This window comes from Petaurus breviceps, unplaced genomic scaffold (assembly GCF_028583685.1).
Source record: "Petaurus breviceps papuanus isolate PSGF00001 unplaced genomic scaffold, PetGlider_PUasm1.0 90847, whole genome shotgun sequence".
Lineage (NCBI taxonomy): Eukaryota > Metazoa > Chordata > Mammalia > Diprotodontia > Petauridae > Petaurus > Petaurus breviceps.
The window spans coordinates 14,105,855-14,129,958 of NW_027187360.1; the positions used below are offsets into that span (position 1 = coordinate 14,105,855).

The 24,104-nt window shown below is 38.2% G+C and overlaps 1 protein-coding gene across 1 annotated transcript; it reads left to right on the plus strand.

The window, feature by feature from the left end:
• The first annotated feature begins 991 nt into the window (after positions 1–991).
• On the plus strand, positions 992–22,575 carry CIMIP1 (ciliary microtubule inner protein 1). The gene is made up of 4 exons (XM_069072779.1): positions 992–1,314; positions 8,913–8,994; positions 11,758–11,862; positions 21,283–22,575. The coding sequence occupies exons 1-4, from the start codon at positions 1,211–1,213 to the stop codon at positions 21,436–21,438; spliced, it is 447 nt and encodes a 148-aa protein (XP_068928880.1). The 5' UTR covers positions 992–1,210; the 3' UTR covers positions 21,439–22,575.
• Positions 22,576–24,104: the final 1,529 nt, after the last annotated feature.

Here is a 24,104-nt window from a genome sequence, read left to right on the forward strand (position 1 = left end):
TACAATGATCCGAGACAATCCCAAAGGACTTATGATGAAGCAAGCAAGCTATCTGTCTCCAGAGAAAGAAATGATACTGTCTGAATACAGACTGAAGCATGCTATTTTTCATTCTTTTTTTCATTCTTTTCTATTCGAGTCTTCTTGCACAAAATGATTAATATGGAAATGTTTTACATGACTGTACATGTATAAATTATATCAGATTGCTTACTATCTCAGGGAGGGAGGAGGGGAAGGAGGGAGAGTAAAACAAAATTTTTTTAATTGCTTTAATATGTTATTGGGGGAAAATAAATAAATACACATACAGAAGGAGGGAGAGGAGGAGGAAGAGGAGAAGGAGGAGGAGGAGGTGCTTGGGCTGAACCTTGAAGAAAACTAGGAATGCTGAAAGGTGAAAATAAAGAGGGAGTACATCCCAGGCATGGATGTCAACTAGTTCAAAGATACAGAAGGAGATGGGGGTCAATGACCTTGAAGTCAAAGAATTCACAAGACAGGGGTTCCAGTACTCGCCAACTTCATGTGATTCTGGACAAACAAATCATTTGACCACTCTGGGACTCAGTTTCCTCCTCTATGAATGAAAGTTCAGAATGGCATAAGGATAGAACTTTGGGAAACACACATCTTTAAGTAATCAGAGGATGCTAGATTCAGAGCTGGAAAACACCTTACACATCATCCAGTCCAACAAACTCATTTTATACATAAGGAATCTAGTGAACAGAGCGGTTAATGACTTAACCTAGGCAGTAAGCAGCCAGGCTGGGATTTGAATACAGGTCTCTTGACTCCAAATGTCCCAGTGTTTGGGATCTAAGGTTCCTTGCGGTTCTGGCATTCTATTCTGTGAAGTGGCATAGCAGGAGAGGGATGGAATTCAGGGAATGGAACCCAACCCCACCTTGATTGCCAAACCAGGATTCTTTCCACCTTACCCCACTGCCTCTGAAGAAGGGAAAGTGGGGCTTTCTTGAGGGACAAAGGAGAGAAGGTGGATGGGAACACAGAATAATTTATTTCGAGCTTAAGGTACCTTAAGTAAAAGCGAAGAGGGAAGGGGCGGGGCCTCCAACAGCTTCAGAAGGGAAGCCTGCGACCTGCACAGGTGGCCTCCGCCTCCCACTCACCATCTCCCGGCAACACCCAGTTGCCAAGGGTAACTGTAAGGACACAATGACCCAGGCAGAAGCCCAAGTCACCCATGCCATTTGCACTCCGACTCGGACCAGAACCAGCCATGGCCCAGAAGCCCCTCACCAACTCTGCCGCCGATAAACTCAATTTCGTTGCACAGGATGAGATCTGGTAACTGCAGAGCCGCTGGGCCCCAGCAACTATCTGCCGACTGCCCCTGACCCCTGCTCCAGCCCGCTGCTCCACCTCCACCTTCTTTCCCTTCTCTCCTTCTCACACCCGCTCCCCAGCTCCGAAATACACTGCCCGAGACCCAAAGTTCCCAGAAAAACTGCCCGAGATCCCATGACCACTCCCCCGAAACAATACTACCCTGTCTGTGGCTCTTTGACTAAAAATGCCCTGCTCCCATCCATCTGCTTTTTCCCAGTACCCCATTCCTTTCTTCACAACCTCCGAATTCTTAATTCTAGAATTCTCAACCCTTCCTTTCCTAATCCTAACCCCTTAATCCTTCAGACTCTAATTTCCAGCCATTCACTCACCAATCTTCTATTCCCCCATTCCCTAGTCCCCAATCTCTAATCCTTCATTCCATATTAATCCCCAAACCTCTTAATCCACAATTCCCCATCCCCTAATCCCCAAAACCCATTGCTTAACCCTTCTTTCTCTAAATCCCAAGTGTTCACTCTAGAAAACCCAAAACCGAATTCCCTAATCCCCAAACCTCCTTTCTTTAATCCTTCAAACCCTTATTTCCAATTTCCCAAATCCTGGTATTTCAGTTCAATATCTATTTTAGGTTCTAGCCTTGACTAGGAAAGGTAAAGAAGCTAAAAGTGAGGCATAAGGAATCTGGTTGAAAAACTGTCCCCAGAGAATTATTCCAGGAGTGATATGACTAACCTCTGAACTTCCACCAAAATGCTTTGCCTCATAACTTTACTTCTTACTGTCTCATAACTTCATGAAAAATTACCCTCTAGTACTGGAATGTGCCAGGGTAGGTTTTTTCCTTGGTTGATTGTTTTTTTTTTTTTTGTAATCAAAATGGATTCGGTAGTTTGGGACTTTGCCTAATTTGAAAACCATGTTCTTTTTGAGCAATTAAAGATGTGGGGGTTACCATTATTTTTAGTTCTCTGATAAATTTTAATAAATTAAACTTGACAGGCTAAAGTTTCCAGATGTTTTACAGTCCCAACATTCATTTTCAAGTAAAAAAAAAATTGAAACTTGTTACAGCTTATTGGCAGTAGTCACAAGTTTGAGTATCCAGAATCTTTTTGTGACTTCTTTTCTCGTATGTTTCACCACTGAGAAATCTCTACCTGTCTACCAATTTTCTCCTTCTGTTTTTCCACACTTCAATATTAAAGAAAATACAGGCTAATGCAAGTTGAATAATACAAGAAGTATTTTGAGGTTATAAGGGATGGTGCTTTCATATTTCAATGATGTATTTGATCAGTGTGGTGTCTCCCTCCACTGATGAAGATAAAACTTCCTTAGTAGGCTGTTATAAGAGTTGCTAAGAGAGAAAAAGGGGGGAAAGTACATTACCCAGTAGCCAATTTTCTGCTTGTATAACTTCACATTTGGTTAGAGTGGTTCTCCAAAGACCAGCATAACCCATTACCTTCCACATTCTAAATTTCATTTCAGTTGAACTTATCAGAGTTCAACCAGACACTCTGCTGACTGCAAAGATGACCAAATAGGAAACATGAAATTTGTCTATACTAAAAATCATAAGATAGTCTTCCCAAAAACGTGATGAAAACTATGAGATAGTTGCATTTTCTCTAGAAGTAACACAGAAAAGTTGATAGGAAAATGGAACTTCATTTTAAGCAAAACCTCTGTTTGTTTGCTTGATTTTGTTAAAACATTCCAAACATCCCTTGCTCCAAATTTCAAATGGTTCTCTGATCTCTTGGGTAATTTTTATTTTAGTCTTGTTCTAAATGATTCTAAAAGCAGTGAGGTTCTTGCTTAAGCAACATTCCTTATGACCTGCTACGACATGCATGGTAGCAATTTGGAAGACTAGGTTTCAATGGATTCAGAGAAAGTATAAGTAGGATCTCATGGGCTAAAATTCTACAGGGGAAGTCAACCATGGTGGAAAGAGAAATTGTCAAGAATGGGATTCTTAAGGCATAAAAATAATTCCACTGAGGTTTAAAAAGGGATTGTCCAAAGAGATTGCTGTAAATGCACAAGGAAGGTATTGTCCAACTTAGAATGTGAAAAGAAACAACTCAGAAGATAGAAGTGAGGGCAGGTAATAAAAGCTGAGTACAAGTCCTACAAGAATAGTGTCAGAAGCACTAATACTGAAGATGAGCTGAGTTTGGCAAGGAATGCTAAGGGGGAAAAAAAAGAGTTTTAAGCTACAGTGAGGACAAAGGGGGTGGATAGGACAATGATAAATGTCAACAGAGAGAATGCCCATGAGAAGGATGATAAGAAACATACCAAAAATTATTACTAAGGCATTTATACTCAAGATAAATAAGGAGACAGTAAAAGAGCATTAAGGTATCCTTGATGAATCCAAGTCACCAGCCCCAAATGGAAAACAGCCTAGAATTATGAAAGCTCTGGCAGATAAGAATCCTTGTTAGAGATTTCTGAAAGATCATAGAGAATAGGACAGAAATCAGAGAAAGGTAAATATTGTCTCTATCTTTAGAGACTTTCAACTATAGCCTAGTGAACTTGATTTTTGTTCCTGGAGAGATTCTAGAACAAATTATAAAGGATGGTTAGTGAATAGCAAGAAAAGGAAGCTGTGATCACAAAGAATTATCCCAATTTTATCAGGAACCAGTAATGACAGAAGAGCCTCATTTCCTTTTTAGACAAGGTTATTACTGAAATGGACAAAAAAGGAGATAGTATATTCTTACCCAATTTGCAAATGACACAAAATTAGAAAAAAAAAATAGCTAATCCATTGGATGACAAAGGCAAAAGCTTTACAACAATCTTGAATGGATAAACCTTGAGCCAAACCTAGAAAAATGAAATGTTTTAAGGACAAATGAAAAATCTTCAACGCGTTTGTTTCCTTTTTTTTCTAATCACTTTTGCCGTTATAAAAAGTAGGATGTGTGTCTAATTTGCAATTCTTCTGGAAAAAAAAAAGACCAGGGATATTTAATGGAATGCAACTGAGTATAAGTCAATAGGGTAATGTGCCAGCCAAAAGCAAAATTAAATGCAATCTTAAAGTGTATTAAAAAAAGAAGTCTTATGTCCAGGACTAGGGGAGTGAGGATCCTAATATATTTTGCCCTAGTCAGACCCTATCTGGAGTATTGTGTTGAGTTCTAAACATCCTATTTTAGAAGTAGCATTGATAAGCTAAAGAACATTTTAAAAAGGGCCACCAGGATCAATTCAACAACAAATAGTTTATTAAATGCCTACTGTGGGCCAAGCACTGGGGATACAAAGACAAAAATAAAAGGGTTCCTACACTCAAGGAGCTCACATTCTATTAGAGAAGATATGTACTCATATAAGTACATATACAGAAAAAATATATCTCATATAATATGTATTTATACACATTTTATAAAATACATATTTATATGTATATGTGAGGTAGAAAGATACATACATACATACATGATATATAAAACATATATGAAGGGCATCTTTCTGATTTAAAATCTGGCCTCAGATACTTACTTTCTATGTGACCCTGGACAAATCACTTAACCCTGTTTGCCTCAGTTTCCTCATCTGTAAAATGATCTGGAGAAGGAAATTGCAAACCACCCCAGTATCTTTGCCTAGAAAACCTCAATTAGGGTCACAAAGAGTTGGACTCAACTGAACAACAACACTAAAATTTTCCTGGGTCTCCTTCTGATCTTAGCTACCTGGCTGACAGATCTCACCTTGATCTCAGAATGACTGAATTCTCTTAATTCTGGATTAAAGGAGAGCAGTAGCCAAAGTTGAGAGCCAGTAGCCAGGCTTTCAGCAGGCATTTCAGGGCTAATATTTCTACCTAAGAGACTAAGAATAGGGGGGAAAGGGGTGGTTGGAAAGGCAGAAATAAAGCCAAGGTGGCATAAAAGGAAATATAGTTGAGTTGGGACTAGGGAGTACAGACAGGCAAGTAACTTCAAAGAATTTACAGAGACATGACATAGACTGATGACCTAGACCTTAGCTTTGTATTTTTCTCTCTATTGAAAAGATAAGCCATGCCTTATATTGATCAATCAATTAATATGTATTTATGAAGCACCTACTATGTGCCAAGGCACTACCAGGTGCTGAAAATATAAGTAGAAAAATGAAACAATCCCTAATCACAAGGAGTTTACAGTCTAATGCTATGAATAAGATTATAGACAGGATAAATAAAAAGTGAATTAACACAAATATATACTAAGTAGTGAAATACAAAGTAGTTTGAAAGAAGAGGGCTTGAGATACATGGAGTAAATATAGCACAGGACCCGGACAACTCAGGAACCCTTCCCTACTTCATGTTCTGTGTGGATTATTATGGATAATAATAGCTATTCACAGTTAAACAAATATTACTCTCAAGCCCTGCCCACCCACACACTCCCCCAAGGCACTCTCTGCCAACAGACCAAGAATAATAAATCAAATAATAAAGCCTTTAATTAGGACAGAATGGCAAAATAAATCACACAAAAATTGATTACTAGACTCTTTTTACATCCTGCTCCCCTGCACAAAGGTGGCTAGGTAGTATAATGGATGGAGAGCTGGACCTGGCATCAGGAAAACTAAGTTCAACCTGACCATGGGCAAGTCACTTAAACTTAGTTTAGTAACATAAGCCTTAGTTTTCTCGATGTAATATGGGGATAATAATAACACCTACCTCACAGAGTTGTCATGAAGATAAAATGAGATATTCATAAAGCCTGGTACATAGTAGGCACTATATGAATGCTGGTCATTTTTTTATTACAAAGGGCTATATTATCCCACAGAACTCCATGTCAGCAAGGTAAAGGAAACACTCATCAGACAGTTCATACTCCTAGAATTGTATACCAGCTAGAACATTTCCTTCTTAATCCTTTTATAAATCATATAAAAGAGCTATCACAGGATGTAGTGAGTTTCCCATCACTGAAGGTGTTAAAGTAGAGTCAGATGTTTTTTTCCATTTTCCATGAATTCTGGAGAAGGATTTTTGCTGAGGTAGATGTATGGATGTCCCTTCTAGCTCTGAACGTCTGTGAAATCTTTGAGATAGGATTTTTAAATAAGATATACCTCTTTGCTTTATTTCCCAATTAGCATACATTGAGGATTTGACTTGCATTTAAATTTTAACCCCAATCACTAAGACTTTCTAGATTTAGCAATTCTAAACTATACCTAAATTTTCCATAATGAAAGGAAAGTATTCAAAATGAGAAAATCTATAGTCCTGCTACCACATGCCCTAATAAGCTGTCCATATCTGGAAAACTGAATTCAGTTCTGAACAAACTTTGACAGAAAAACATTGACAAATGAATCATGTCCAGATGTAAGTAACCAGAATAGTGAAAGCATCTCATACAAGGATCAAAGAAGTAATGGTGGGGTTTATACTAGAAAAGCCTGCATATATGATCATGTTCTTCAGATATTTGAAGAAAAATCCTAATAAAGATACTTTTTTTTTTAACTTGGCTCTGAAGAACTACTCCAAGATGGTGGAAGCTTCAGTAACACAAGTTTCGGCTCATCTGGAAGAATTTCCTAACAATTAGCACTGTCCAAAAGTGTAATGCTATGCCTTAAGAGGTAGTAGTTCTTATCTCTATTCTAGCCAAGCCTGAATAACCACTTGCTGAAGTAGCTATTGAGGTGATTATCGATATATCAGGTTTAGATATTCTCTTCTCTCTGGGTTCCATGACTCTTCTCTCTTGGTTGACCCACAACCTGTCTGGCCACTCCTTGGTGTTCTCCTCTGCTAGTTCAACATCTAAGCCCCATTCCCTAACTGTGAGTGTCCCCTAGAGCTCTCTTCTCTTAAGATTTCTTCTCTTCATTCTGCTTATACCCTTTCTCAGTCACCTTATCAACTCTCCCAGGTTAAAGTATTATTTTGATTGTGATGACTCCCAGATCTATGTCTCTCTTCTAAGCCAGAGTCACAAATCACAAACTGCCTATTGGACAATCATTAGATGTCCCATAGGCTCAATATGTCCAAACAGAGTTCATTATCTTTTCCCTCAAACCTACCTTCTTGCTAATTTCTTATTAATCTGTTGAGGGGACCACCATCCTTCCAGATATCCAGGTTGACAACCTCAAAATCATTTTAACCCTTTCATTTTCCCTCACTCCACATGTTCACTCAGTTACCAAGTTGATTCTTCCCACATAACATCTCTATTCACATAACCACTACCCTACCTTAGACCCTAATCTCCTCTCTTCTAGACTATGGCAATCATATTCTAATTGGTCTTCCCAACTCTCCTGTTCTCCAATCTATCCTCCACACAGATGCCAAAGCAATATTCCTAAAGGCAGAGGTGTAACTATGTCACTTTCCAGACCAAAGTGTTCTAGTGGCTCCCTACAGCCCTTCACAAAACTGCTCTAGACTTTCCAGGCTTATTATATGTTACTCTATTTTTACTGTGTTCTAGGGTGGAGTGGGGAACCTGCAGCCTTGAGGTCACATGTGGCCCTCTAGGTCCTCAAGTGCAGCCCTTTGAGTGAATCCCATCTTCACAGAACAAATCCCCTTAATAAAAGGATTTGTTCTATAAAACATGGATTCAGTCAAAAGGCTGCACCCAGGGACCTAAAAGGCCACATGTGGTGTCAAGGCCAAAAGGTTCGCCACTTCTGTAGGCAAACTGACTGGTCTGCTGTTCCTCACATTCAACATTCTGTCTCCTAACTTCTCCATACTTGGAACATACTTCCTTTCTACTGAATTCTGTCTTAAAATCCCTGGGTTCCTTTGAGGCTTGGTTCAAATGTTATCACACATTTGAGGCCTTTCTTAATTCTCCCAGAGGTTAGTGCCCCCCCCCCCCAAATGATTTTTGTGTATGTATTTTGTATTTACTTCCATTTATTCCTATTGTTTCTCCCAGCTGAATGCAAGTTCCTTGAGGACAGGTAGTGTTTTATTTTAGTGTCTGTATTTCCAGAGCTTAGCACACTGCCTAACACATAGTAAGCACTTTCTAAATGTTTTTCAAATAAATGAATAAATGAAGGGAGAGGCTGTACCAGCTGCTCTCTGAGGTCCCTGCTAACTCTGAAATCCTGCCATTCTGTTAATGATCACCATATAATTGGAAGTAGGGAGGTGGATAGAGTGCTATGCCTGGAGTCAAGAAGAACTGAGTTCAAATCCAACCTCAGATACCTACTAACTGTGAACCTGGGCAAATCGCTTAACTTCTGTCTGCCTCAATTTCCTTGACTACAAAATGGTGATTATAATTGTACTTACCACCCAGGGTTGTCATGAGGATTAAATGAGATAAGGTTTGTGAAGCATTTAGCACAATGCCTGGCATATAGAGTATATTTAACGAATGTTTGTTTCCTTCCTTTTGTCTTGCTAATTCTAGCCCAGGTTTGTTAGGTCACTTTAACTGTCTAACTTGGGAAATTAATAACACAGTACAAATTAATAATGTAAGTCAATGATGGAGCACAACTTTATGGGTTTGATTATTTGCTAATATAGCTCTGAAAATTTGCTTTCATAACTCTGAGATTATTAATTTCAGGAAATACCGCCTTCAAGCTGAGTCAGATGCGCGGCATAATTGGCCTAAGAATTGGGGATTTTTAACAATCTCTATGGAAGAGGTAATAGTTAATTTTAAGAGGCACATGGCTATGAAATGTACAATGTGCAAGAATGAAATTGCAATGTATCAGATAATGACTGAAATGACTATAATCTGTTAGTCCTCCAAATTTTATTTTTTTTGCCAATAAAATAGCCAGTGTCAGACAAAACTAAGAAAAATATCATTTCTTGGGGAGAGGGGAACACAAAATGAGGTTTTATAAAGACAAATATTTAGAAACCAGAAGAACTTTTCCTTGATTCTTTCATAGGGTTATTATTATCTTCATGTTCCAGAAATCAATAAGGAAAAATTTTCTTCACAGAAAATAAGCCAGCCCCCATCATTCTATTTATTTGGGACATATGTTCTATGAGGCAAGGGTAACAATGCTAGAAATACTTAAGGTTTCTATGATTTAATAGAAATAGCAATGAATTAATAACAATCCACTGGGGTCAGAGGATCTGAGTTCAAAACCCAGGTTTTCTTTTTTACTTATGACCTTGCAAAATTAATTTCAGCTCTCCTGCCCTCAGTTTCCTCATCTGTAAGTAACAATGATGAGTTACTACATGTCTTCTAAGGTCCTTTCCAGCTCTCTGGGCTTCAGACTCCATCTCTAAAATGTGAGGGTTGGATTTGATTACTTCAAAGGTTCCTTTTAAATCTTAGATCTTGATGCTGAAGTGCTTTATGCTAGGGAAGCAGCAGAATGTAATGGAAAGCACATTGGATTTTGAATTAGAGAAGTTGGGTTCAAATCCTCTTCTGCCACTTATTTCCCATATGATCCTATTATCTCTCCTCTCTGGGCCTCAGTTTCATCTGTAAAATGAAGAGGTTGAACTAGAAAACCTCTAAGGTTCCTTCTAACACTGAATCTATGACTATATAAATGTGAGATATAATCATTATTCTATTGGTCCAAATTTAGGTTACACTTTGCTCAAAAATTGTCCTAAAAGTAAACCACAGTTGTGTTCTGTGTTTACAATATAATCTATGTATTTTTTTCCTTTCCAATATATTTCATTTGAGGGGAGTAGTCTACATTTGGGTAGGCTAAAATGGTCATTTTCATCTTAGTGAAGATGACTCATTTTCTATGGTTCTGTTTCCTAAAAACCATATTCAAAAGAAGTCTATATCCAAGGGTGTGCTGGAGCCAGTTCTTACCAGCCAGAGCCAATTGTTAAACTTTCTGAGAGTGAATGCTTATACCTGAGAAATTTTCATATTCCAAATCAAGACTTAATTTGTTGTTTTGTTGATTGTCTAGACTTAAGAAAGTGATGGAGAAAATGTTAATGATGCAGATTGAATTTTAAATTGTCGAATAGCTTTTGAGAGCAAGTTATTAAGTATTTATTAAGTATTTATTAGCATACTACTGCCTATATCAATGCATTCATTCAAATTAGAAATTCAATAAAACCTAACCAATCTTAGATAAAATTGGACAGGCCATTTTGAATTAACAAAAAAGTTTGAATTGCCTTTAAAAAGAAACTCAGTTTATAACATTCCCTTCAGCAACTCAAATTTGGCTAAGGAAATGTTAACTAATAAAAGTGAGGGATCCTTAACTTTAACAGAAACAGTAGTGGTTTATATCTCTATTGTTATTTAAGAAAAGTGCTTTCTTCAAAACAACCCTTGTGCAGTAGTCAAGGAATTGTTATTACCTCCATTTTACATATGGAAATTGATGTTTAAAGAGATTCTAGCAGGCAAATCTCTCAGCCTTTATGAGCTTCATTTTCCTCACCTGTAAAATGAGGAGATCCATGCCATTCAAAGACTCTTCCAGCTGTAAATCTTTAACAATTCTATTCTATAGGGTAGAGAGTTACCCAAAGTTACCCTACTAAGGAATTCTAGACACCAATCTTGAGTCAATCAGTCATTAAACATTTATTAAGCACCTACTATGTGCCAGGCACATAATAAGTATAAAAGACAGTTCGTGCTCTCAAGGAGTTCACAGTCTAATGAGGAAACAACATTTAAACTCATGACCCCTTGGTCCTTGTCTTTTCCACTACAGACCAAATATTGTTATCATAGTGAGTTTGTGTTCTTTGGGATAAACATTACCCCTACCACAAATCTTGTTTATATTTCCTATGCTTTCGACAAAGTCTTTCTATAGAGATAATGCAAGTTAAAAAATTCAAGATAACATTTTCTTCAGTAATTGGAGATTTGCAATTAACTCTGGAGGGGTTGGAGAAGATTTAAAGTGGCTTTGATTACACACACACACACACACACACACACACACACAGACACACACATACACACACACAATCTCAATTTTAAGTTCCATTGAAGTCGGTATCAGTTATGACTGACTCCAGAGTTTAGAAGTCTAAATTCAGGGATAGGTTACAATGCATCCAAAGATCATTTTATAAAGAAGAATTTAACAAGGTAAAACATGACCCACTTGCCATTTATAAATCACTTGAAGTGGTCTACACTAGGCAATTACTCCCAGGTTCTACGAGTATTGACGTGATAACAACTATAGATTTCAAATTTTTGAGATTTGGTACAACAGAGCATGTTCTGCTTCTGTCCTTGCAAAGTACATATATATGTAATGCCAACATTAAACTTCAGTCTTAAGAAACTGGGCAGATTTTCAGGTATGAATTCATTATCTCCAAGTTTAGTTTGGGGAATTAAGCTGGGAACATTTTGGACAGCTTTCTGGGGGAAATAATCATGCTGAATTCAAATATTCTTTGGTGACCTAGACATTCTGTTTTAGTTACTGAGGAGAGAAGGGGAAGTACCTAAGCCTCCGAAGCCCAAGATAGAACTTCCAGGACATTTACGAATCCGGCCCGTGACACCAGTGGAAAAATATATTAAGGTTAGAAAATGGAATTTTCAATACTGTTTTCATAAATAAAAAATGAACCACAATGGAAATCATCTTCATTCTGGATGCAAAAAAAATAAAAATTCAGAGGCTAGAAGGATACACCACTGCACTGAATCTTAATTTAGAACTATAGAAATATCCCTTTCTAGTTTTCAGGACATTGAAGGATGTGCTGTGTTGTATATCAGATACATCAAATATTAGAGCTAGAAGGACCTTTAGAATATAGGACTTAAGATATTAACACTGGAAGGGACCTTTGAATATACAAGATAGAATGTTAGGCTAGAAAGGGTTTAGTCAGTCAGTAAACATTAATTAAGCACCGAATACGTGCCAAATGCTGTGCTAAGCACTTTACAAAGAAAGGTAAAGGAAAGTCCCTGCTCTCAAGGATCTCACAATCTAACAGGGGAGAAATAATAAATAACTATGTAAAAACAAACTATATACAGGATACATTAGAAACAATCAAGATTATTCAGAAGATATTGGAACTAAGAAGAACTGGGAAAGATTTTTTTTTCCTGTAGATGGGATTTTACCTGAAATTTGAGGGAATCCAGGAAGGAAAGATAAGGAAGGAGCATGAGGGACAGCCAGGGAAAATACCCCGATAAAGAGATTGGAATGTCTTGTTCAAGGCCATTGTCACTGGATCAAAGAGTACTTGTGGGCTGTAACGTGTAGGAAGATGGAAAAAGTGAGGAGGTGGGGACAAGGCAGGATGGGCTTTGAACTTCAGAGAATTAGATATTTGATCCTGGAAACAAATAGGGAGTGAATGGAATCTATTGAAGAGGGGGGTAATCAGACCTGAGTCTTAGAACATAGATTAAATCTGGAAGGAATTTCAGAGATTATCTAGTATAGCCTCTTGTAAGAGATGAGAAGTTAAGCAACTTGCCTGAGATCACACACATTTAATAATGAAGCAGGAACTAGATTCCAAGTCTTTTGGTTTCTAGTCAAGTACTGTTCCTTCTGTGTCTACATAGGAGAAGCATATAATTCTCTTTTCTCTCTACTTCTCTTAGCTATAAGGAAAGGCAATCATCTGAATAATGTGATGCCCAACATAATCTATGGAATCACAAAATTTAGAAATACAAAAAATGTAAAATTTAAGAGGCAGCTGGTGGCACAATGGATAGAATGTTACATTTGGTGTCAGGAGGATCCGAATTCAAACCTGACCTTAGACACTTAACTAGCTGAGAAGTCACTCAACCTCTGACTGCTCCAGCTTCCTCATCTGCAAAATGAGGGTAATAGCAATATTTTTCTCCCAAGATTGTTGTGAAGATCAAATGAGATAATATTTCTGAAGTGCTTTGCAAACCTTAAAGCACCATATAAATGCTGGCTAAATGAGAAGGTATCCTCAGAGGTCACCTAATACAACATTTGTTCTTCAGTCATGTCCAACTCTTTGTGATACCATGTACCATACTGTCCATGGGGTTTTCTTGGTAAAGATACTGGAGTGGTTTGCCATTTCCTTCTACAGCAAATTAAGGCAAACAGGGATCAAGTGACTGGCCTAGGGTCACACAGCTAGGAAGTATCTGAGGCTGAATTTGAAATCAGGTCTTCCTAGCTCTAGGCCCAGCTCTCTATCCACTGAACCATCTAGCTTAGCCTCCTAGGCAAATAGAGATTAGGTAGCTTGCCCAAAGTTATACAGCTGGTAAATATCTGAGATCAGATTTGAACTCAAGCCCTCCTGACTCAAGGCCCAGTGCTCTATTCAGTGAGCAATCTAGCTGCTCCACTAATATAACATACACCTGAACAATATCCCCTCTACAATACACCTGATAATCTATCATCCAGGCTTTCCTTGAACACCTTCAATGAGGGTTGGGGAGGGTGTGGCAGACCAACCAATTACCTCCTAAGACAACCCATTCCACTTTGGGACAGCTTATGTCTAGCCTAAATTTGCCCCTTTGTAATTTCTACCCATCATTTCTAGTCATGCTGTTTGGTGCCAAGGAGAACAAGCCTAGTCTCTCTTTCAAATGGCAGGAAATTATATAATTTGAAGATAGTTATTGTGTCCTCCCTTAATCCTACAAGTGTTAATCTACTTCAAGCTAAATATATCCAATTGCTTCAATCATTCCTCATACAGAAAGATCACAGGGCTCTTTGCCATTCTGGTCTCCCTTTTCTAGACCATCCTAAAGTATGAGTACAGTATTAAACATAATACTCCAGATGCAATTTAATCAGAACAGAGTAGAGTAAGACTATCATCATCCTAGTCCTAGAGAAAGAATTTCTCTTGTAATGAAGCCTGACATTGCTTTAGCTTTCCTTGGCTACTCTGGCATATTGCTGACAGGTTGAGTTTGTAGTACATTAAGACCTCACCTCCCCAGATCTTTTATAGACAAACTGCTATCTAGACATGTCTCCACCATCTTGTAGCTGTGGAATTGAGTGTTTGAATCCTAAGTGCTAACACTTTACATTTATTTATCTCTGTTAACTATGATCTTATTCGATTCAGCCCAGATTTCTAGTCTGTCTTTTTGGATTCCAGTCCTTTCATATCTTTGTGTCATCTGCAAATTTAATAATAATGGCATCTATGTCTTTATCCAAGTCACTAATACAAATATTAAATAGAACAAATTGTACATAGCAGAAATATATAGTTTCATATACAATCTTCTTTCCTATTATAACCTAGCTATAATTTATGTAGATCTTTAAAGTTTAGGGGTAGGTAGGTAATGCAATGGATACATCACTGCCCTGGAGTCAGTAGGACCTGAGTTCAAATGTGACCCGAGACACTTGACACTTACTAGCTGTATGACCCTGGGCAAGTCACTTAACCTAGATTGCCTTGCCAAAAATAAAATTTATAAAGCACTTTACAAATATTATTTCATTTAATACTCACAACAAACCCTGTAATGTAGGTTATATGATTATCTTAATTTTAGAGATGAGGAAACTGAGGCTGAGAGACTACGTGATTTTCTCAGAACCACATAGTTACATGAGTTTTGAGGCAGGATTTGAACTCAGGTCTTCCTGACTTTTAAATTCAGCACTCTACTCATTGCATCATCTAGCTGATCTTTGTATACTGAAGTATTTATGTTTGCTGACGTTTGCCATGTCATGATAGAAAATTAACATTGAGCATTTGAGGGAAAAAAAGGCTAAATACTATAGGGTCAAACCAGATCCCTGGAGTGTTCCAGTAAAGACCTCCTTTTAAGTTACAGGCAAATCATTAATTGCTATTCTCTGGGTTCAAATAGTCAAACAATTCCAAAACTTCCTGAAGATAATATCATCTAGACCACATCTCTTTTCCTACCCATAAGAATAACACAGTTTGTCAAAAGATTTGCTAAAATCTAGTTGAATTATATAGCATTCTCCTCATCTACTAAACTAACAATCCTGACCTCCCAAAAAAAGTTCAAACCTTTCATCTGACAGATCTATGCTCTTTCCTCAAGCTCACCTAGCTACTTAATGGCAAAGCCAGAACTAGAACCCAGCTCTTCTAATTGCCTGGTAGACACTGCATAGTGTCTAGTACACATCCATGCTTTCCTGTGGCTCTTTCTCAGGAATGATGCCACATCACTTAAGGATAGAAAAATTAAGATTTTTTTTTAAAAAAAGTGATTAAACTAAAACATTTCCCTCATGTCACTCTTTGTTTAACCCCATTTTCCACTATAACCAAACAAGTTCTTATCTCCACCTAAATCTGGCTCCTCCCCATATCACTCCATGCCCCTTTCTTCTTCCATATCTTCTCTCACCTGAAATATCCATCCCTTTTCCTTCCTCTCTCCAAGTGCTACCAATCTTTCAAGACCCAACTCAAGTCCCACCTGCATGATGATGATGTTGATAATGAGATGATCAATCAGTAAAAATTTATTAAGTGCCTACTATGTACCAGACACTGTGTTAAGCACTGGGGTTACAAAAAGAGTCAAGAGACAGCCATTCATGCTCTCAAGGAGCTTACAATCTAATGGCAGGGGAGACAACATGCAAATGAAAATGCACAAACAAGCTTTATATTGGATAAACAGGAGAAAATTAACAGAAGGAAGGCACTAGAATTAAGAGAGGCTAGCAAAGGCTTCCTGTAGATGATGATAATAGTAATAGCTAACATTTATATAGTACTTTAATTTTTTCAAAGTGCTTTAAGAAATAAAAAACAAAATAAGATTAGAATTAGCTATTGTTTTCTAAAGCTCCAGACAATGGCAACAGATGGAAGATTTTCCCCATATAAAGCTTCAGAGAGCACAATTGTTGTTCCCTGGGGGGTAAGAAATGGAAAATTGGGAGGAATAGTGAGTACAACTTTTAATTCTGAGTCTGGAGTAAATTGCCTATACTTAAAAAAAAAAAGAGCAAAAAACACTAGTTTCTTATTGGAAGCAGCATGGTATAGGAGAAAAATGGGTGGACAGGAAAACCTGAATTTGAATCCCACCTCAGACATTTATTAGTTTTGTAACCCTAGTCCAATCACCTATCCTTTCAGGCCTCAATTTCCTCCTCTGTAAAATGGAGAGAAGAGAAAGGTTGACCTCAATGACCTCTAGGATCCCTTTAACTTCTAAATCTACAATATTATGGTCATTAAAATGAATCATCATAATCACTGGTTATTTATTTAACTTCCTATGGGCAAAGGCATCGTGCTTTCTTTTGGATAAGATGGTGGCTGACTCAGTCCCTAATCCCAGGGAGTTTTTACAGCTGAGAGGGGTAATGTAAGGCACATGACTATAAGACAGTTAGAATTTGCTAAGTGCATGGGAGAGATATAAACAATGTAAGACAAAAAAATTGAAAGAGGGAGGCATCATCTAGAGGATAAATATGGGGAGAAACTGGGGAAGTTTCATAGAAGAGATAGCTCCTCCCCCCGCCCCCCCCCCACCCGCCCATAACTCTTTTAGAATTGGTAAGATTTCAGCAGGCAGAAACAGAGGAATCTGATATGAAAGATAAGTGAATGAAGGTATGGAAGTGGGAGAATTTCAGGAAAAGGCCTGGTTTGGCAAGAATATAAAGGGTATGAATGGGATCGGTGGGGGATAAAGCTAGAAAGGTAGATTGGAAGCAGATTGTAGGTTTTGAATGTCAGACTAAATTCAAATGATGAGAATGATCATTACGATTTTTATGATAAATTGTATGATCACAGATTATTAGAGGTAGAAGGGAACCTTGGAGATTATTGAGTATAGCCTCCTCATTCTATAGGTGATCAGTTAGAGGACCAGAAAGGTAGAATGATTCCCCCAAATTACTCAACAAATCATTGCTAGAGCCAGAAGCCATACCCAGGTTTCCTGAAACCTCAATGGAATATTCTTACCACTCTCTTGTACTGGCTCTAGGCAAACTGTTGAAGCCAGTAATAATGAAACAATAGTAGTTACTATTTATGTAGTACCTACTATGTGTCAGGCACTAAGTACTTTTTACAAATATTATCTCATTTGATCCTCACAACAATCCCAGGAGGTAGGTGTTATTATTATCCCCATTTTATAGTTGAGGAAACAGAAGTAAATCTAGGCTAAGTGACTTGCCCAAAGTCACACACCTATTAAGTGTCTGAGAAGGTATTTGAACTCAGGTCTACTTGACCCAAAGCTCAACTCTATACACTGCTTCTCTTATCCATATGATGATAGAACAAAAGCTCCTGGAGGGCAGACATTTTGTCTTTCTATATCTGGCACTTAGCCTGGCATATAGTAGGTATTCAATAAATTTATAGATTGATTAATGATGACAATGATGATGATGATGATGATGGAAGAAGAGGAGGGCAATAACTGTTTTTGCTTTGTGTAAGCACTTTGCACAGTGCTTAGTACATAGTCAGCACTCAAAATAAATGCATGACTGACAACACGCGTGCGCTCACACACACACACACTCACACACACACAAACCTTTCCTATAAAAGAGTTTCTCTCCCCTCTGTACTGCTATGAGTGTCTGGTCTTCCAAGACACTATCATATTTTCTAGTGTGCCTTTGATTATGCTTCCAGGTTCTGAACCATCCCAGCTAGAACTCTGTAGGAGATCTGTGTTGGGTTCCCAGAAAAATGCCAAAGGGGGGAAAAGTGATTATTAATCCTCTTCACATCTGTGGATAAAAATGACAGTCTGCTTTTCCTGTGAGCAATGGATCATCAGACTGTATCCTTTCCACTGAGGTGGATTAGATTTAATCCCCCCCTCCTACTCATTCCTTTCTGGAGTCTGGCTCCTGGTGGCTTCGGCATGGAGGAGCATCGGTTTCCCCATTCTGCTGCTCAGTGGGTGGCACTTGTGACCGCCATAATTATCTTTTCAAAGGAAGGGGCTCCACCTAAGTATCACAAACAGTTTCCAGCCTTGGCTGGAGAACAAAGAAGAATAGTCCTGGCAAGAGAACAAACTGAAACATTGTTTTCTCTCCGTGTGTTTCTCTATTGAGTAAGTCCCCAGATGTGAAAGCCATAGAGCAGAGCTGTTTTCCTGCAGCCCAGGCATTCCAGCCAAATTCTAGCCCAGCCCCAAGCAGAGAGCAGGGTTGAGTCGGCTTGGCTCAGAGCTACAGAGATACATGCATACACAACCATAGGTACATACATATATACATACATATACAGACAGAAAGATTTTATATATATACACACATATGTACATATATATGTATACAAACACATATATCCAATGAAATTGATCAATTCCTTTACTTTGCCATCTTTCTTTCTCATTGAACACAGAATTAAAAGGTCCAACTTAAAGTGTTGGTTACAAGAATCTCCCAGGACCCGTTTTTTTTTTAAGACTATTTGGCCTTAAAACTAATTTCTCTTTCTAAGCTGTCCCAATAGCAACTCCAGCTCCTTGAGCATCTCTTTGCTTTCTTTTTCTTTCTGTGGATTTTCTTAGAGATTAATTTTAGTACTTGATAGAGAAAATCTATTAAAGGGCAGATTTTTCTTCTCTCTGCAGCGGTTTAAACCAACCTAGACAGCTAAAGGGGTTATTACAAGCAGAGATGGAAAATAAGAAGATAAGGATGAGTTCAGTAATCCATAATATATTAAACACCCTTGTCTCTCACTTAATTCTGCTAGATCTAATATCCTTAGTCTGTGTCTTTGTCTAAATCACCTTGTAATAGCAGAACAGATGATTATGTAAAATTACAATCACAAAAAAACCTTTCTAAACATTTACCATCATTTTCCAAAATGCTCAAATCTGTTGATTGAATTGACAAATTGAACTGTGTTCTTTCGTTCCAGATATGATGCTATTTTCTTTGTTTTAATTAGATTCCGTTTTCTTTTATTCCATGTGTTCTAGACAGTGAGGGACTTTTTGGGGAGGGTTAGGGTGTGTGTGTGTGTGTGTGTGTGTGTGTGTGTTTGTGTTTGTGTGCGCACTAGAACCTTTTAATCAAAATAGGAAGGTTTTGCACAGCCAGAATGTCATCTGACACAATTGCAATAGATTTTTTAAAGGGCAGCTTGGACACAAAAATGTCAAACATTTTTATGAGATTCTTCTTTGTTAATGAAGTTATTTTACTAGAAGAGAAATATTAGGGACGTTAGTAATTATATCATAAAAAGTGTTTAATTGATTTCCAGGAATGATGTGAGCAACAGAATGCTTCTGATCTTAATATGCATTTTAAAGTTCATACTGTTGTATCCTCTGTGGATATTCTCCCTTGAAGGGTCAGTGTGGTGCTGGAGTGTTTCTGGGGTCTCTGAAGCTTCGGCAATGGGGCACAAACTCTAGCAGGTCCTTCCTACCAAGCTGAAAAGGATTCAGGGAGCGCTGGCTCCCCTGATGGCCTCTATGTGTCTACCATTACCGAGCCTTAAATTTCTGAGCCTCAGCTTCCTCATCTAAAAATAGGGATAACTCTGCTTTCCCCACAAGAATATTGCAGGAGGCAAGAGACCTGGGTTCTAGTCCCATTGTGACCTTGGGCAACTCATTTTCCTTCTTTGGGTCTCAGTTTCCTCACATGTAAATTGAGGCAGTTGGACCAGCTCTGATATTCCATGTTCTAGGACAAGTCTAGCTAAAGTAGGAAAGGGTCAGCACCTCTCTTGTGCAGGCCACAGAATCAGCCACAACAACAACATTTATATAACACTCACTCTGTGCCAGGAGCTGCACTAGGTACTTTCCAATTATTATCTCATTTAATCTTTATAACAGCCTTGGGAAACAGTTGCCATTATTATCTCCATTTTATGGAAGAGGAAACTGAGGCAAACTGAGGTTAAATCATTTACCCGGGGTCACAGAGCTAGTACTGTCTGAGGCTGAATTTGAACCCAGGTCTTCTAGACTCCAGGCCCAGCACTAGATCCATTATACCACCAGCTGCCAATAATTTAGAATTAGAAATTCTCTAATGCTACATGGAGGGGCTGTGATCTGTACTAGCAGAGGGCATAACCAAACCAATCAAATCTCAGCTCCTTTAAGACTAGTTTTAGTATGTTACTTTTTTTAAGTTCAGTTCCGTACATACCAGTCTTTAGAACGTTCACTTGCTGTTTAAAGCTCTTCACAACATGGACCCTTCCTACTCCTTGCCTTTTACTCCCTTCCACACAATTGACAGCGCAATCACACCAACCTATGTTCCTCCATCTTTGTGCCTTGGCATGGGCTGTTGCCCATACTTGGCTCACTCTCCCCACTTACCTCCATCTCTTAGAATTCCTGGCTTTCTTCAAGACTAAGCTTGAGCTTGCCCCTTCTTCAGGAAGTTTTCCCCAGTCCTCCCAGCTGCTAGAGAACTTCCCTTCTAAGGCTCTTTTCTACCTATATTGAACAGTACCCTGTACATATCTATTTATAAAAAAGTCTCCCCTATTAGAACGGCCTCCTTGAGGGCAGGGAACATATATGTGTGTATGCATATGTATGCATATAGAGAGAGAGATGTATCATATATATCATATATACATTATGTGTGTGTGTATATGCACATATATGTATATATACACAGAGAAATGTATCACATATCTCATATATATCATATACACATTATAAGTGTGTGTATGTGTATATGTATACACATGCACAGAAAGACTGAGAAAGAGAGGCAGAGAAAGACACAGAGAGACAACAGAGTATTTTCTTTGTACCCTCCAGCTATTACCAGAGTGCTTGCCATGCCATAAGCCCTTAATAAATAGACTGATAGTATACTGTATGCTCCTTGAAAATACAGCTTATTACATAGCTTTCTTTGTATCCACAGTAGAGCAGGTATATAGTAGGCACTCCATAAACGTTTGCTAAATTGAATATGCATTTGTTAGAAAGATAACTTAAGTCTTGACTTTTTCCATTTCAGGTCTACCCTTCACCACCAATTCCTCAAACTACTCAGGGTTTTATTGGTTGGAGATCCACAGTTCCTGGTCTGGAACTTGAGAAAAACTACAAGATTCTAAGCTGTAAAGGTGCCTATGCCAAACAACTTCAATGGCCTGAGCAGGGAATCTACTGAAGCCAAGGGTATAGTGTAGGACTCAGAGTAGGCCTTGTGCCTCCTTAAAGAACGTGAGAACCTTGATCATTTTAAGACTAACAAGAAGACAAGAAGTTAAAATAACTATGTGAGTTTGTAAAAAGAAAAAAAAAGCATGATGATGAGGCACTTAGCATAGGCTAAAAAAAAAAAATCCGTAACCTTTTTGGAATTCAGACAGGTCACATTCATTTGAAGAAGCCAGGTAGATTTAGTCTGTTGAAAGAAGTGTCCTGGTTTTATTCTTTCTGGTCAATACCTGTACATGCAAAGTGTTTTCGACTGTATTCTTTATGATACTCAAGTATTTTTATGAACATTATGTTATTATATTATGGATATTATAATGTGGGTATTATATGAGTATTGTAAGACTTTGAAACAAACTTTTTATTAAAAATTTGACTAATAAGAATTACAAATACAGTTATCCCTTCCACATCGCAGGGGCTAGAGGCCCCTGGAATTTCAACAATCCATGTAAAATTTTTTGTCCCTCTCTTCATGCCAGAGCAGAAGTCTGAATTGTTGTGGTATTTAAATATAAAGTATATTGATATTATACAATATTATACATATATTTTATGCATTTCTGAGCTTCTAAACTTTTTCTGTGTCATCTACTGGCCTTCACATGTCATCTGCAGCTTCCACAAAACTCCTAAAAAATTCCCATTTAATTTTTTTATGCTGACCCATAATACAGCAAAACTGCAACAGGAAAAGTCACAATATGTAAGGGATAACTGGAGTCATTTTCCTTGTTAAATGAAAAAATGAGACACTAAAGTCTTCCTGCCTCTAGAATTAGTGAGTCAACTTTTTCTTGCTCTATACCGTGTTTCCCCAATAATAAGACCTATCCCAAAAATAAGCCCTCCCCTTACTGTGTAACATTCCTCTAAAATAAACCCTCCCCTGAAAATAAGCCCTATTGAGATTGCTACTGTAGTGAAGGTGATCCCCTGCACTACACGCTACATTACGGTACTCTCTGTATGCACCGTCCCCCCCCCCCCCCGTGAAACACACGCCGTGCTGCGAGCTGCATCCAATCAGAGCTGCAGCAGTGAGTGCGTCATCCTGTTCTTCCCCAGTGATTTGCTTATTGAATAAAGGTACATTTTTTTGTTCACATTTACCTGTTTATTAAAATTGCTGTCAATGTTCATTAAAATAAGCCCTCCCCTGAAAATAAGCCCTCTGGTGTTTTTCTGCCCAAAAAATATAATAAGACAGTGTCTTATTATAAGGGAAACACGGGTACTATTTACAAACAAGAATGGGGGGGGGTGTATAGAGTGCTCTGCTGGGGTTGGAGTTGGACCCTTCTAGAGATGACTGATTATCAGGGGTTACACTCACTTACATGTATAAGCACATACACATTCAGATATCCTGTAGGGAAGAAATAGGTATTTAAGCCAGATTAAGTTGGCTTCAATGCTGGTGTTCCCTGGTCAGATTGGCCCAACCTTTGTATGAGTTGATAGCATACAAGAGAAAGACAAAGTGACCAGAGAGAGGGCTCCTAGAAACTCACAGAAGCTCAATTGTGGTGGTCCAGTTTTTTTCCCTCCTTTCTTGGTGGTGTGGTGTGTCTTTGTCTACTGCACAGCCAAAGAGAGCAGTCATCTTTTCCCATTTCCTCCTGTTTTCCCATAGGAGTCTTACGATGGGCTTCTATACTGTTGGAGAGTCAGATCACATAGGATATCCAAGAGGATAATTGAAAATAACATTCTAGCCTGGAATTTTGGCTTCAGAGTCATGCTTCTGATCTTCACAATTGGATCTAACCTCTCACCACTGAGAAAGATTGTCCAGAAGTGGGCATTTTTGTGACATAATGATAGTATACCTAAGGGGTCACTGAGGCAAAACTCCCATGTCCACAGACCATTCTCAGGCAAAAAGTAAGCCCCTTGATTTCTGGCTTGCTTTGGGTGCTCTCCCAACCTTGCTATAATAAAAAGACAACACAACAGTAGCATAATTATAACATTGTCATATCTCATATTTATTTTATATAATTATAATTATATTGTCTATAGTAATAAAGATGAGGGTGGTGATGAATCTAAAAACTTAGCCAAGTTATGCACTACTCCTGAAATAGAAATGACACAGAAACCTCCATCTCCAATTAAACTTCTTCCCATCTCCTCAAAAGGAGAATATACCTCCCCTCCTAAAGTACCTGCTGACATGGAAATTATCTCATGGAGAAGCCAACCCAAGAGTTGGGTACAGAAGAAATATGATTTCCCAAACAAGATTATCTCTGAGCCTTGCCCTCTCTCTGGAGGTCAGCAACTTGCCAGGTAAAGGAATAACATGACTGCACAAAAATCAGAAAAACTGGCCAAATATGTTGTCCTTTATGATAAGAACAGGGAGTCACCTGTTAGTAACACCTTGTTCATAGGTCCTGCCAAGGAATATTGGTCTTTACACAAACCATAAGGGCTATGTGTCATGGGTCCTTGGGCCATTTTGTTCTGGAACAAGTCAAAAGAGAGGAAAGACTAGTTGAGAGAGAGGCTATGGAAAGTATTTCAAGCTTCAAGTTTCCTGGTAACAGCAAGAGCAAATAATTGAAGAATTGTACAGGATTCAATAAACAGCCAGGATTATTCTTACAG

Bases quoted from the DNA above. Each gene is read 5' to 3' on its own strand.
- CIMIP1 (XM_069072779.1), top strand. From the start codon at position 1,211: ATGCCATTTGCACTCCGACTCGGACCAGAACCAGCCATGGCCCAGAAG. The intron at 1,315-8,912 runs GTAACTGCAGAG...TATTAATTTCAG, and splicing joins GTTGCACAGGATGAGATCTG to GAAATACCGCCTTCAAGCTG. The intron at 8,995-11,757 runs GTAATAGTTAAT...ATTCTGTTTTAG, and splicing joins TAACAATCTCTATGGAAGAG to TTACTGAGGAGAGAAGGGGA.